This window comes from Pseudopodoces humilis, chromosome 9, assembly GCF_049639895.1.
Source record: "Pseudopodoces humilis isolate 2021_Gansu_Grassland_sample_001 chromosome 9, ASM4963989v1, whole genome shotgun sequence".
NCBI lineage: Eukaryota > Metazoa > Chordata > Aves > Passeriformes > Paridae > Pseudopodoces > Pseudopodoces humilis.
This window is the reverse complement of record NC_142208.1, coordinates 624,539-639,967: the sequence shown is the minus strand read 5'-3', so window position 1 is coordinate 639,967 and position 15,429 is coordinate 624,539. Positions and strand designations below refer to the sequence as shown.

Below are 15,429 nucleotides of genomic sequence, written 5' to 3'. Positions count from 1 at the left end.
GTGCAACTGCTGTGGCTTTTTCACCTGCATGCTGAATTCTGATTTCAGTCTGCTTTGGAACACCACATCACTGTAATTGCTCAAGTTGTTTGGGTGTTGTGGTGGACACTGTTGGGTGAAATACCACTGCATCTGTGGGGTGCAGGTCAGTTCTGATGCTGCTCTTACAGAACACCCCTGCCCACAGGATGTGTGGGGAAATCCTGTCAGAGTGTGATGGGCTCTGCAGTCAGGGGTGTGCAGCAATGAACTGGTAACCAGCAGCTGCCTGTGGGCTGGTGAAACTCAGAACTTACTGATTGTCCTTCTGCTGCAGCCCAGTGCTCGCTTTCACTGGTGAGCAAGAGCTGCTTGTAGCAGCTGCTTCTGAGCAACTGCGGAATATTCATTGTCTGAACTTCTGTAATTGGGTGAGGTACTATGTAGGTACCCTGTACACCTTTCTCTTGACATTTTCTGGCCACAGGGATAAAAACAAAGTGTAACTAAGGGAAGAAAAAAATGGAGTAGGACGAATCTCATTCCAGGAATGCACACCCTCTTGGTGTTATGAATTCTGATGCTCTAAGGGATTGCATTGCATTCATTGGACTTGAAGTATAATTTATTAATTAAATTAAATAAACAGTGAGTATTCCAGTTTTCTGAAGACTGAGCTACCATTATATAAATATTTATATTATATTAAAGCAGTGCTTATTAAGGAAGAAATAAAGACGTATTTTAGAGCAGTTTTCCAGAATGTTCTAGCATTTTGAAAACGTCACACATAGCATGTCAAGGAAGTGCTCTGGTTTTGTTGTAATCTGTGTTCAAATACAGGAAACAGTAATGGATGTAGCAGAACATGAGGTAAGGACTGGTGTTAAGTCATTGTAATTAATTTGAAATTGAACACTCTGAGCTTCCTCATTCACTGTCACCTTTCACTAAGTCTAAAGCGTGAACTTGCTTAACCAGACGTTTTTGCATAGCCATGAAGAACAGCAGCCACACCCTTTGAACAGGTGCTGATGCTTCAGCAAAGCCAGGAGCTGAAATATTTTTGGAGTTGAGTTGGTGCTTTTTCTGGCTCCTGGTAAGTTTTGGATTTAAATCCACTGACCACAGTTCAGTGAAACCACAGGTGATTGTTGGCAGTGTGCAGTTGGTGGGGATGTATCGTGCTTTTTCAGTCTGCAGAGCTTAGCAGAGTTTCCTGTGGAAAGGAAGGGGTGTATTTATCATGGAAGTACCACACCTGGGCCAAACCCAGGGCTGCAAACCTGCAGGGACCTCCTGCTTCTTTATCACTCTTACTCTGTGCAGCTGGGGGAGCGCAGCAGGGGCTCCCATCCCCCTTAGGATCCCTGTATTCTGCCAGAGAAATGGAAAATCAGCCTTGGGAGAAATTCATACCCAGCCTTTTGTGGCTGGCCTGGTACCCACAGAGCAACACCACGCTCCAAGTATTTAGGGGGGAAAACAGGTTTGAAAGAGCCTTTATTTCTGTAATGTAAATCCGTATTGTTAAAAATACTGAAATCAGTGAGTTTTGCATAATCCATTCTAATTCTGCTGCTCCCACTGCTAGAGAAGATCTGTAGATTGAGTTCAATACGCTTTGGATGGAACATAAAAACCCCTATAGGTCGTATGACAAGATAAAACCTGAGATACGGATGTTAACATGCCTGTGCAGGTATGGTTACAGTGCCCACAAAATCTGTTTGGATTGCCCTCATCACTGTTAATGGAGGTGTTTTCTTAGAGATCATCTGAGGAACTGAAGTAATGACTCCATCCACTAAAGGATGTGTTTAGAAATGCTGCTCAGGCAAGCACAACCATGTTAAATACAGCGTGCACATGGGGAATTTTAGGCTTAATCTGAGCTTCCAACTCCAGCATTAAAAACCTTCCCAAGAGGAATGACCTTTGCAGCCTGATACAGCTGCACTGAAAGCAAAGCTCTGCAAATGGAATACTTCTCAGTGAAGTTTTAATGTGATTCCTGAGAGATCATTTTGAGTCAGCAGTTACTGAAATGCTTTATTTATTGTTCTTTTCAGTGCCCAGACCAGTCATGCAAACAGGATTTACTGGCTTACCTAGAACAGATCAAGCTGTACTCACATCAGCTCAAAATCTGCAGCCAGGTTAAAGCAGAAATCCAGAACCTTGGTGGAGAGCTCATCATGTCTGCAGTAAGTAGAAAAATGGCATCAAGCACTCTGTTAGACTGTGAGTTGGATGTGCCTGTGCTTGCTGCGTGTTCCAGTAACTCCAAATCCCGTTTCCTCTTCTAACACTCGCTCAACAGCGAGACTCTGCGAAAGTGGAGCGCAAGACTTCTGGCTTTAAAGGAGAAACACTCCCTTTTTCTTTCTAACACTCCCCTTTTCTTTCTAAGTTCTCAAAGCACACTGTGGTACTGCTGTTACTCTGAAGGAGCTGGGTTTGAAGAACTGGAATCCACTTGAAAATGTGCTGCATTGGCTTATGCAGCTGGAATATGCTTCTGTGTGTCTGAACACAATAAAAACATGGCAGGGGTGGAGTTCCAGGCCAGGATAAAAATGCTGTGGGGCACCCAACAGGTCTGCAGCAATAAATAAAGGAACAGCAAGGTGGTGCTTCCCAAGAGGGGTACGTGGGTGCTGGATCCCCTGAGGTGTGTGCTGTAACCTTCGTGTGTTAGAAACGGGCTCAGACTTTATGGGTGGAAAAACAAAGTTGAGCCCTCTATTAAACCAAAAAGAAGAAAAACAGCAACAGAAGAGTGAGGATCAGGCTGGACCCTGTGACAGCAATGCCAGACACTCTCCCTTAGATCAGGCTCCACAGGAGGACCCCAAGTGAAGCCCCACCACCCCTTTTACAGACCCTCCCCCTTGTCCAGGACTGGTCCATTAGCATGGTGCACTCCAGACCAATCATTGTCCCAGGGCATCGAGTGATTTGTTGTCTTCTCCACCAATGGATGTTCCTGCTGCAGACATCACCCCAGAGGTCATGTTCTGGAATGTTCTTTTAACTTGCTGAACCTTTCTTACCGCCACGCAGTACCTGACCAGCCCTGGACCATCCCCATCTCCACCTGACCACCTCCCACACCCATCACAGACCTCACCCACTTCCCTTAGAAACCCATGGGAACCCTAACTCCCTAACAACAAACATTAACTATGGGCTAGAAACACTTCATATTAAATAACAATTAACTTGTAACCCAACACTAACAATAAATTCAACATGTTACATCAATAAGTTCACTTCTAACCTGTGGGTGAGGGACCCCGCAAGGCACACGCAGTAACTTCAGCAGGTGATGGATCCTGCAATCCAAATACAGCAATGTGTGAGGCACTGCTGTGTGTGTGAGGTAACAGCTTTATCTCTACCCATCACCAGCCAGCTGTGCACATCTGTCTCTGGGCATCCTGCTCCACAGCTGTCCCTATGTACCGAGCTCCATCCAGCTCTGCCTGGCTCCAACTGCAGCCATCTCTATCAGTTATCCACTTACACCTACCTCAGGTTATCTGTCTCTCTTTCCTTGTGTCTTCCTGTGTGTATGTACCTGTACCTCTCTCTGTATGTGGCTCTGGCTCTACAGCTCTCTATATTTACCTGTACCTGTCTGTACCTGTACTTCTCCCCATGTGTCTCTATCCAACTGTAGCTCCGTCTGCCTGTCTTCTCCTCCCAGCACTTAGCTGTACCTGTCCATAACTATCTACCCCCAGCAGGATGTAGCTCTACCTGTCTACACCTCTCTGTCTGCACACACCTGTACCTGTGTATCTATGGCTATCATTAGTTACCTGTACATGTCTCTGTCCAGCTACACTTACTGCACCTGTCCTCATCTGTATCACTCTCTCTGTACAGTGTCAGTATCTGACACAACCCCTGTCAAAGATCTGGCTCCATCACTGCCAGTCTGTCAGAATCTGCCAAAATCTGACAGAATCGGCTGAAATGGTGCAGATTCTGTCAGGATCTATCTGTACCTGGCACTGCCTCTCCCTGTCAAAGGAGTCTATCTGTCAGTACCTGGTACTGCCCATCTCTACCTGTCCGAATGTGTCACCTCTCTCCATCCATCCAGAGCTGTCAGTCTCTCTACCTGGCCCTGTCTGTCCCTACCTGCACCTGTCTCTACCCACACCTTGCTCTAGAGCTGTCTCCTCTACCCATCAGTATCCCCACCTACCTATTTCTGCCTCCTAATTCTCACTAAAATATTATTAAATGTTATATGGTTTATAAACTGACCAGAAATTAAACCTTTGTTGCTGAGGTGAGATTTGAAACATTTCTGTAAGGATACTTGTGCTGGCTATTCAAATGGTAATTTAGACACCACCTCTGGAACACACAGTTAAGTTTAATTTAATGTCTAATTTCTGAAGCAAATGCTTATTGTCATTGGGGCTGCACATTAGCAAAGTTTCTCTTCCTTACCTGTTTCCTTTCCCAAGCAGTTGTGACTGGTGTGGGTTGCAGTAAAGCCAAATGGTGGAACCCAGTTTGGTTCTTGCCCTTTCTGTCTCCTGCTGTAGAGTACTCACGTTCTTTACCTTTTTTGTTGTGTCACCCCTGTCAACAGCCCATAATCCACCTAGTGCAAAAATTTTAAGTTCTAAAAATGAACCCCCAAATTTACCTTCACTAATAGTCCCAAAAAGATGACTGCAGGTCCTAACCCTGCTTCAAGGGAGGAGGGTGAGAATTCGTCCTTTGTGCATCCAGAAACTTGAAAAAGACAACTGCACATTCAGGTAAATGCTCAACATACACGGTTCAATACACACAGTTAGGTGGGGGCTTAGTTTGGGAGTCAGTGGAAATGAAGAATGTGCTTAGAGATCTGAAAGGCCTTGGGATGTTCTGTGAAATCAAGGTGAGACTCTGCAAGGTTGCTCCTCTCTTAACTGATCTTTAAACACGGTCATTGTTGGAGCATTTTCTTTTTGTTTTTTTTAATAATATGGGTGCTACATAGGAAAAAAACCAAGAGAGACTCACCTTTCTAACTCACCTTTTAAAGACAGTAGAGACACAGTTGGTTGCTGTCCGTGGTTATGAAAAATTTCTAGAAACTTGAAAAAAACTCTCCCTGGTCACTGTCTTGGGAAGGGGAGGCTGTGACTGACTGTGCTCTGCTGCTCCCTGCAATTAAAACTGTCCTTATGTGAGACTGCAGCCCAACCGAGCAGTGATGGCCTTTTGTATTAATTTAACTAAGTTTTAATTGCTTCCATTTTAGAAGAATAGCAGAATTTACATTGTACAGATAAATTTCTCTCTAGAGGGAGAGGAATGCACTAGTGGTATAGAATGGCTGGTTATTGGATTGCTTTCCTTAAAAGCTGGAGCGAGTTCCAGCTTTGAGAGTGCATGTGGGGGCTTTAGGAATTCATCTCATGTCTAGGTTAGCTGGCCTTGGAAAAAAGTGACAAACCCAAGTTCTCTGAGAAAGCAGAGGGGTTCTTCTCCCCCTTCCCACCTTCTCCCTCCCCAGAAGACAGTATTAGAACTCCATCAGAAAATACAGGAGCCAGAACTGTAGCTGGAATATGATTATGTTTTATTTTCTCCCAGTCCTGATCTTCTCTGAATGAGAATCATTAAAGGAGTCAGCAAGATGATTAAGAAGAAAAAAAAGAGGCCCAGCCCTTGCTGATCAAAAAGGTTTTATTGTGCATTAAGAGAAAAACTTGTGACTCTCCAAAGAACTGAAACTAAACTGATCCTGTGGTCAGCGAAGACCTGCTACAGGAGAAGAAATCTACCAGCAGGAGCATTAGGAAATAATCATAATAATCATATACTCACAGGTTCCTCCACTGTTTGCTCCCTCCTGCACTCGTGTGTGTGCCAGAAATGCCCTCCCTGGGTATCCACCCCTCCCCTGGCTCCTCACAGTCCCTCCCTCATCTCCCTCCTCCTGCAGGAGCTGGGACAGGCTCTGGAGCAGAAGAGGGAGGGGAGAGCTCCTCTCCTGTGAGAAATGACACATTTCCACATTCCCATAGGTCACCACCAACTTCCACAGGACAAATCCACTTGCAGAAACAAAAGGAGAACGAGCACTGCCTGCTGGAATCCACACATCAAAGCACTGTTCTGAGATGGCTCTTACATCCACCCCACACCTCCCTTCTCCAAGCCCTAGGACTGTGCACAAGGATCTTGGATTTAACTCACCTTCAAGGAAAACTCCTTCTCACAAGGTTCATTAAAAAATAACCCAGCCAGCCTGTCTTGAAGCTGAAATTGAGAGGAAGGGAGGGATGAAGAGCAGAGGATGTAGTGTCACATATTTGCAGATGTGTAAAAGAAAGAGCCGTCTCCTTGAAGCAGAGCAGTTGTGGATGATGCTGTGCTGGAGCAGCTCCAGGAGCCTGAGCTGGTGGTGCAGCTGAGCCCTGGATGGTGCCATGGCACAAGGGCAGCACTGTGGGTTCCTGCCTGCACTGGGGCAGGTGCTGCTGGCTGCCAGCACGCTCCACCTGGCACTGCAAGGCAACAAAGAGCATTACACACATGAGAAACGGTGCTGAAATCCACGAACACAGCTCAATCCTCCTCAGCTGTTTCAGATCTGTCTGCCCTGCCTGGAAGGTTTCTCACCTGCTGTTCACACCCAGCTGTCATTAGTGGAGGTTAATTAGGCCCTGGGGCAGCTGGGATGCTTTGTGCACTTCCCAGCTGACAGCTCTTCCCTCTGCTCTCCTCCTGCAGTGGCTTCTGGACTTCAGCCCCCACGCTCTGGTAGTTTGCCTTCTCACTGTCCAGCCCCAAGCTCCAGTGCTTTATTTCCAGCCAGCCCCCATTATGGAGGTTGGAAGGGGTCCTGTACAGAGAAAGAGAGGAAGAGATGTGGATCATCACCTTCTCCATTCACTGCACTTTTGTTATTTTCACTCATTAAAAATTCTTGCTCACTATTTAGTCTTTCACAGGCCCATGGCATACAGTGAGTACTGCTGCTTGTAATCTGCACAAGTCCAAATGGGGAGGATTCACTGAGTCTTCATTAGGAGTGGTTAAATAGGAAATGGACATTTACTTGTGTGAATTAAACTGGTGCCTCTTCAGGCACAAAGTAAGGGGGTGAATTTGCAGTATGCAGATTGCCAGTAATTACAGTCACTTAGCGGATTAGCTGCTACCTCACAAGCACTGCACCTTACCTTGCCACCTTGCTCTTTGTCCAACAGTGGCTTTAGCTAGAGAGAACTGTATCACAGCACAGAAAATGGACATATCTTACCTACTAATATTGCACTCCATGAGTTTTGCCAGGCAATTCTGGTTTGTGCTATGCAGAGTTGTTATCATCTTTTCTTCTATATTGTACTTGGCACATGAGACAAAGCTTTTTGGTCTTGTAAGGGAAGGGTTTGGAAGAGGAAGCTCTCGGGAGTCCCAGAATTTGCTAAGTGGCACAGAAGTGCCCCCCAGCAGTTACCCCAGCCTCACCTGTGCACTGAGGGCTGTTTCACTCTGCTGCACCTGCAGATGTCTGTTTATCTTCAGCTCTTGTCCCTGCTATCTCAAGAGCCAGACTTTACCTTAAACACTGACATCAGGCCGCTTCTGTGCCAAATGCAGCTGTTTTAATGTGTCTAACTCCATTCTTCAGGGATGGACTGAAGTATCTGTTTCCTTTCCTGAGTTCCCAGGCCTGATACATCACAGGTTTCCAGCAGGACACTGCAATGAATGAGTTCCAGCTTTGAAGGCTGAAGCCCAGGTGAACACAGAGGCAGCAAAGCTGTAAAAACACAAGGGAGGATCTGTGTCCCCAGGCCTTTGGCTGACACTGTCCCAGTCCCTGGATGTGCAGACCCCAGGGAACGGCCCCACGCCTTCCCCACACTGCAAGGGCTTCAGCTGCTGCCGAGAGGAGCTGCCCCTTTGGCAGGTCAAGAGATTGGAGCAGTGTATTTCAGCTCCTTTCAGCTTTCCTGGCTGTGCTTTCCCCCTGCAAGAGGAGTGAGATGGGCTCAACAGCCTTGCTGTGGCTCCAGCAGGACTGGAGGGAGGGAACAAGGGGCTAAAAGCAGCAAGTTGGGAATCACACTGGAACAGGGGCTGCCCTGACAGCCTACTCGAGTCACCACAGGTACCTGCTCTGTTCCTCTGCCTCCAGTGCTGCTGTCCTGCTCTCACTGCTGGGTGGGCTTTGGTGGAGCAGCATCCCACGTCCCTTCAGATCCACGGTGGCTGCTCTGCCACCGAGCACAGCTCCTGCTCCACATCCCTTCTCCTGGCTGCTGTTTGTCCTTGGCACTTCCTGAGAGCTCTTGGTTCAGCCTGTTTGAATGGATGGGGATGTTCCTTACAGGGCCTCCCAGCATGAATGAAATGCCTTACCCCAGTATTTGACTCTGAAAGTGCTAAACTGCCCAAGTTCTAAAAGCTGACATTAACCCCAAGAGCTGACACAAGATTTCATCTGCTGAGAGTTGACAGAAGTGCTTCACTCTGGGTTTTTTATATCAAGTACCACTACACCTTTCTTGCTTTTGCCTAGCACACAGTGGCAGGTGTGTGGATACAGAAACCCAGGCCTTTGGAAGCAAAGCCAGAGACAGATTTTCCTGTCAATCACTTACAGAGAGCTCAGTTACTATTGCTTTCTAAACTGCATCTACTGAGAAAAACTAATTGAAAGGAGCAGGAAGTGTTTCTGGTAATGTATGCTAAAGGACACCTAACTTTTCCTAGTAATAATTGCTCCTGTAATTAGCAAAACCAGGATGTGTCTCCCAGCTCTTAGCCTCAGTGTATGTACAAGATTATTGCAACAAACACTCAATTTCTTCCTCAACAGCAAGGAAAGGATTTATATTAAGCCACTGTTCCCATTTCTCAAGAGCCTGTCTTTTAAAAAAAAATTCCTTTTTTTAAAATTCTCCCTGTAAGGGAAAGCAGCAGTAGTGGGGAGGGACTGAGGCAACCGCCTGGCCGAGCATCTGCTCCATCATGGTGCTGCACAGGAAGAGTTTCACAGCCCTTAATGTAACTTGTTTATCATTTAACTTGGACACCGGCCTGGGCTAATTATAGAACTCAGTTTCAGTTCTTTGAATCCTGCTTAGCCTGAAGCACACTCTGGTAATGGTTGGTTTTTAGTCCATTAGATTCAATTTCCCTACCTCCAAATGGGGCAAACATAGAATGAACCCCAGACCCCCCTGGGGTCTGGAATGCAGTCACTGAAGGACACACAGACACAGGTAACCAATGGAATGGCCACATTTGTAGGAAAACTCAGTTCCTTGAAAAGCCACTCAAGCAGTGAAGCAGATTTCCTGCGGCCACGTCCATGGGGATGAGATCTGTGCAGTATCGCAGAGGGAGAGCAGAGCTGAGGTACACTGAGGAACAGTTTCCAGAGCAAAGAACCACGATGGCAAAGCTGCCTTTGGCTCATTTCCCATCCCAGCTGTTGTGGGCTTGGACCTGGGCCAGTTCTGTGTTCCCTGGCAGCTGCAGGGGCACCCACGGCTCGTGACGGAGTCACCATCTTCTGGTGCCACTGTCCTGCTGATCACAGGATCTGCATCCCCACTGGAAAGGAATTAACACTACTCTGACTGGGGGAAAAAGGGAAAAACCAGGCAAGTAAGTGGTGGTAAAATCCTGGCCAGGGCCCAGCAAGAACTCCAGTGCCTTCAACAGGCGAGATTTCACTCCTAGCACCTGTTTGGATTGTTCTGCTACCTTTAATCTTAAGGGATTAAATGACTATTTTATATAGCAACCTTAGTGAGAGAACCATAAAATGATTTAAAACAGCTATGCCTAGTAAAAAAGCAGGATTCAAATCAAAAGCACAATGTAGCAAGGACTCCTTACCTGAAATGCAGCACTACTCACACACTCACTGCTCTCCCCAAAAATGTAGAACTTGAGTTACTTTCAGATGTAGCTGTCTAAGAAATACAGAAATAAAAATTCAGTCTTTGTCTCTGGATATACAGTACCAAAGGAAATCTGCTTCTAGGAATGTATTTAATGAACCCCACGTTTCAATTAAAATCAATTCTTAATAACTGACCTTGTTTCAAAAAGAATTTTAAGTTTAGACCTCAAACATTGCTAAAAAACTCCGTATTTGACGTTCAGTTCTCAGCTTCCACCTGTATGAAAAACCTAAATCTTCACTAATTGTGAATTAATGCACCCCACAGAAAATACCTGGGCAGCAAAGGGGTCTCTTCAGTTCCTAAGCCATGATTCTCTTCGTCAACTGTAATGTCACTCATTACCTTGTTCAGCATTCCACAGCAATGGACTGCCTCTGCTGCTGAGACAGGAAATCCCTTCATAGAAGTGAGAGAACTACAACAGGTGTAAACAAACTGAAAGTTTCAAGATTAGTTTCTTATCTATTTCCTTCAGCTTCAATATTCAGTGGAGAGTTTGCTGCTTGCTCTCAGGACTTACTGCAGAGGAGGAGTAAAAGCACTTGAGATGGGAGAGTGGATTTCAGCATGAGAGCTGCCAGCCTGATTTGGGGTGGGGTTGTTTTTTCTTAAATAATATTCTCACCTGCTCTGTATCTTGTGTGTTCCACCCCAGTGTGAAATCACAGTGGCCAGAATAATTCTCAATTCCTTTTGCAGCAGCAGCCAAGTCCTAATGCTCACAGGACAGGCAAAGGGATGTTTTTCCTAAAGCCTTTAATGAATTACTCTCCTAACTCCCCCAGTCAGACCTGTAAAATACTGGAGGCTGGGATGTTGCATCTCCGTGGAAAATGCTGAAAGAGCAGAAGTGGAGTTAGGCAAAAATGAAACAGCTTTTAGTTTGGGGTTGGTTGGTTTGTTTGTTTTGCTAGTGAATCTTTATGTACCGCTTGCTGTGCACTGCAGAGTTTGCAGCTATATCTCTGTAAGTGAAATGAACTTAAACGCTCAATGAATATTTTATCAGTCTTTCATTTATGCCAAGTTTCATTTCTTCAGTTTTCCTGGATATGAGACCTTGAAGAGCCTGCTGAATATCTGAGATAGAAGCATCCAAGTGAAGACAGTTCTTGAGTACAGCAGTTTTACAGAAGAGCAGATTTCCACCAAACTGTTCAGTGTCACTGGCACTGAGGTGGGAAAACAGCTGCTCTCTAAAGCCCAAAAAGAGACTGAATGTATGGCCTGATTGTTACCATCTGTAGTACACAGCTAAAAACCTCTAAAAGCTGCTCCAAGATTCTGAATGCAGTTAATACCCCGCCCCAACACAACAGAAGGCAAATGTGAGATGCACCAGAAAGCTGAAGGGACACGAGGACACAGCCAGTGCTAAAGGGCAGCGTTAGCTGAGTGTCCCTGCAGCTCCCAGCCTGTCCTGGCTCAGCCCAGCCCAGGTCACACACCTCAGTCACACTCCAGGTCACTGCCTTTCTGCAGGGGACACACAGAGCTGTTCTCACAGCTTGGGGCCAGCTACCTGCACTGCTCTGGCTCAGGGCATCTTTTGTACAGCTGGAGTGCTGGGGCACAGCTCCTCTGACAAGGGCAGGAATTCTGCCTCTTGGAACAGCTCTGCCCTTGGGTTGGAGTCAGCCTTTGGCTCTTGAGCATTTGAAACACTGGAGCTGACAGGGGTCCCCTCGCAGAGCCTGTGCCAGAGCACGAGGCTGACATGGCTGCATGCTGATTTTCAGTTACAGCCTCATCAAAACTAGGCACCCCTCAAGCTCTTCTGCTGCTTGTAGTAGATACCTACAATTATAGTTTAAGAAACCATGGAATCAGTTTTCTTGATCCCAGTGGTGGGGTGAAGGAGCCCTGGGCTGTTCCACAGCGGATCTGTGAAGCTGCAGGGGGCAGGAGGAGGGAACTGTTCAGTTTGCACAGGAGAGGAAAGGCCAGCTAAGTTCTAGTGCTCACCTCAACACTCTCCACGTTCCACAGGAAGAAGTCAATACAGAAGTTCTGTAGCATCCTGCCTGGATGCTTCCAGGTTCTTCTAGAAGCCTTTTTCCTGCCATGCAAACAGGAATTTATTTGCTGCCCAGCCTGCCACCCCTCTCCTCACATGCCTCTATCACCCAGCAGCTTCAAAAAGGTGCAGCAATTACACATGCTGGAGTCACTGGGAAACTTCAGGGCAAGAACTTCCTCTGGAGCCCGTTCACCATCTGCCACAGAACCAAAACCAACTTTTCCTTTGTCCCAGCAGTCTCGTAGTGGTGTTACTGCTCTGCCAGTGCTTCAGTTTGCCATCACATACCTCCTGGTTTTTTATTTTTTGCATTTCCAGAGAGCAGCAGTGTGTGTTGTATTAACTGCAAGAGTTTTCTGCCAGTTCAGAGCTTCAAGTTCCAAACTGCAACTAAATCCAACCTCGTGGCTGCATTTTTATTCTGCTTTATTTGCATTTGTGTTACACAACTGCAGTGAAGCCAGACAATAGTAACACACCTCCCTCACCTGATCCATTTGTTTGGCCTGGCAAAGGGAGAAGTCCTCACACCTTTCCTAATAACCCAGTTTGTAAATCTGTACCTTGCCCAAGGCTCTGGGGCTGGGCTGGATGGCAAAGGATGGGATCTCTCTGCCACTAAACCCAGGGATAACCCTTCAGAGAAGTGGCCTGAGTGCTTTTACACAAACGTTTCAGCAGAGGGGATGTTTCACAGCTGGAGTGCCAAGGCTCTCCCGTTTTGGAGAGTAATGCTGCTGTTTCTCCAGCCCAGCCATGGAGAGCTTCCCCAGCTCCTGTGTGCTGTCCATGGCAGTGAGGATGACACCCTGCAGTGCCAGTGCTGGGGAAGGTGCCCACAGCCCACGGGCTTTGTTCTGCCCTCGGCTGGCACTGCCCAAGCAGCTGGAGAGACCACACAGGCACTGCCATTTCCATAGAATGGGGCTGTCCCACTTCTAATGTCCCGTACAAATCTTGACTGCTGAGAACAGGTTCAGCAGCTGTGCCAGAGCCAGACAGCTGAGAGGATCCCAGCACTGCTCCTGAGTGAGCCTGGAATGGGACAGGAGCAGCTGAGGCCTTACCTAGTGCTGAAACGAAGGAAGCAAGGGCTCACATTTTCACAGCTCTTCCCTCAAGTTGGTCTCATTACCCATCAGCAGTAACTGCAATAGGGCCCTGCAGACCAGCAGCGTGAATTCCTGTCAAAGAAAAAACCAAAACAATTGGCATTATCTCCCAAACGCTCCACCAGCACCAGTTTCTGTACATCACAAATAATCTGAGCAGCAGAGCACGAGTACAGTGATCAAACACACCAAGGGAAAATACAGAAGTTATGGCTTAGTCTCTGGTAGTTTTCCTTATTAACTGTTGTTTATTCCCATGCCTGCTGTGATTAAAAGCACACTGACTTCTCAGCTGCTGTTTGTTTGCTGTTACAGCTGGACAGCGTCACTTCACTAATTCAGGCCGCCAAAAATCTCATGAATTCTGTGGTGCAGACAGTGAAGATGTCCTACATCGCATCCACAAAGATCATCAAGATTCAGAGTCCTGCCGGCCCACGACATCCAGTTGTCATGTGGAGAATGAAGGCTCCAGAGAAGAAGCCCCTGATTAAAAGAGAGAAGCCGGAAGAAATCTATGCTGCTGTCAGGAAAGGTTCTGCAAAGAAGAGAATCCATCCTGTGCAAGTCATGAGTGAATTCAGGGGCAGAGAAATGGTCTAATGTTTTGCTATTATGTCTTCCTATTTTAAATTTCCAATGATTTTTCATCTTTTCCCCCACTTATTTAATAATTATGTATGTCAATGTTTTGCTCTAAATCTGTAAGATAACACTTGCTGAAAGGATGTGAAATGCTGTTGGGTTGATTAGAAGCACAGAGGTGAAAAGGAAGCAGATTCTCCTGCAGGGCCGAGCTGCGGTGTCTGTGCTGCAGCTGCATTCATTCAGCAGTGTCAGAGAGGCTCCCACTGCAGCACATCTGCTTTGTGGCACAGCATCTCAAACTGCTGCTCAGCCCAGCTCCAGCATCCAGGGGCTGTGCCGTGGAAATGGGAGCCTGAAAATGTTTGGTGAAACACACGAAGTGCAGGAACAAAGTGGATGGAATCATGCACTACAAAAAGCACTGCCTGCGAGCCAGCACGGATGGCAGCTCTTCAGGAGGCCTTTGGAAGCACGAACAGGGATCCGTGTCCTGCTCCCTTCTGTGAGCCCCAATAAATCTGCTGAGTGCCAGATAAATCAGACATTAACAATAAGAAACTTCCCTAATTGCTGCAAGAAAGAACAACTTTGAAATAAATCATTATTCTGATACCAGTGTGTGAAATACTCAAATATTGACTCTAAGCAATGGGGAGACTTTTCCAAAGCAAGTGTAGGGAATTAAGTTCCTTCTGACAACGAGTCCTAAATGCAGGTGCGTGCTGAACAGCTGCACTCAAAGTGTGTAATGAGGGTAAATCCTGCTAGGCCAGACCTGTGCGGTGTACTTACAAAAAACTAATTTTTCTAAATACTATGGAATCTGAAATCCACTTGTATTTATTTTTTTAGACAGACCTAACTTGCCTTTTTGCCACATCATGCCTTTTTCCCAGACTGCAGTTGTTACTCAAGATGTCTTTGCTTGGCCGTCATTAAATCCTTTGGCCTCCTGCATTTGCTGAGGTGAAGGCAGAGCCAGAGCTCACTGTGTGCCTGCCATTGTGGGATGGCTCCACACTCTGGGCTGCTGCCCCAGGTCATTCCTGACCATGTTTGCACAGCAGCACCTGACCCAGCCCAGTGTGGGCAGCAAGAACAACCCTGAGCTGTGCCCTTCCCTTGGGGCTGCTGTGTGTAAGCTCAGGACTCTGTGGGCTGTCAAACTGCAGTGAATTAAAATCTCTACAGATGGTTCTTCCACCTTCCCTGACAGTGCAATCAGTTAATGGAACAAAAGGAGAGAAGTTTGGAAGAAAATCACCTTTTCCAGCTGCAGTTCCCTCCAGGCTGTTTGCACCAAGGTCTCAGCACTGTCTCCTGCCTTTGGGGGCTCCTCTGGGGTTCCAGAGGCAGCAGGGGAGCTGGCACAGCCCTGGCAGCTGGCACAGCCCTGGGGTGAGTGCCCTGAAACCCTCCTGGCTCCAGTGACAGCAGAGACCCTGACACCAGTGACCGCAGTGACACCAGTGACCCTGGCTCCAGTGACCGCAGTGACACCAGTGACCCTGGCTCCAGTGACTGCAGTGACACCAGTGACCCTGGCTCCAGTGACCGCAGTGACACCAGTGACCCTGGCTCCAGTGACTGCAGTGACACCAGTGACCCTGGCTCCAGTGACTGCAGTGACACCAGTGACCCTGGCTCCAGTGACCACAGTGACACCAGTGACCCTGGCTCCAGTGACCGCAGTGACACCAGTGACCGCAGTGACACCAGTGACCCTGGCTCCAGTGACTGCAGTGACACCAGTGACCCTGGCTCCAGTGACCGCAGTGAC

The 15,429-nt window shown here is 47.2% G+C and overlaps 1 protein-coding gene across 9 annotated transcripts in view; it reads left to right on the top strand.

The window, feature by feature from the left end:
* CTNNA3 (catenin alpha 3) overlaps positions 1-15,149 on the top strand; it is a 394,943-nt gene extending 379,794 nt beyond the window's left edge. For 3 of the 9 annotated variants that reach the window (XM_088059429.1, XM_088059430.1, XM_005530493.3), the window contains exons 17-18: positions 2,052-2,186; positions 13,377-15,063. In XM_088059429.1, the coding sequence (XP_087915555.1) occupies positions 2,052-2,186; positions 13,377-13,664 (423 nt within the window). In that variant the 3' untranslated portion in view covers positions 13,665-15,063. Of the gene's footprint in view, positions 1-2,051; positions 2,187-2,392; positions 4,257-5,589; positions 5,678-13,376 lie in introns of those variants that run through there. The other 6 variants (XM_088059440.1, XM_088059438.1, XM_088059441.1 and 3 more) reach the window with 6 other exon arrangements.
* Positions 15,150-15,429: the final 280 nt, after the last annotated feature.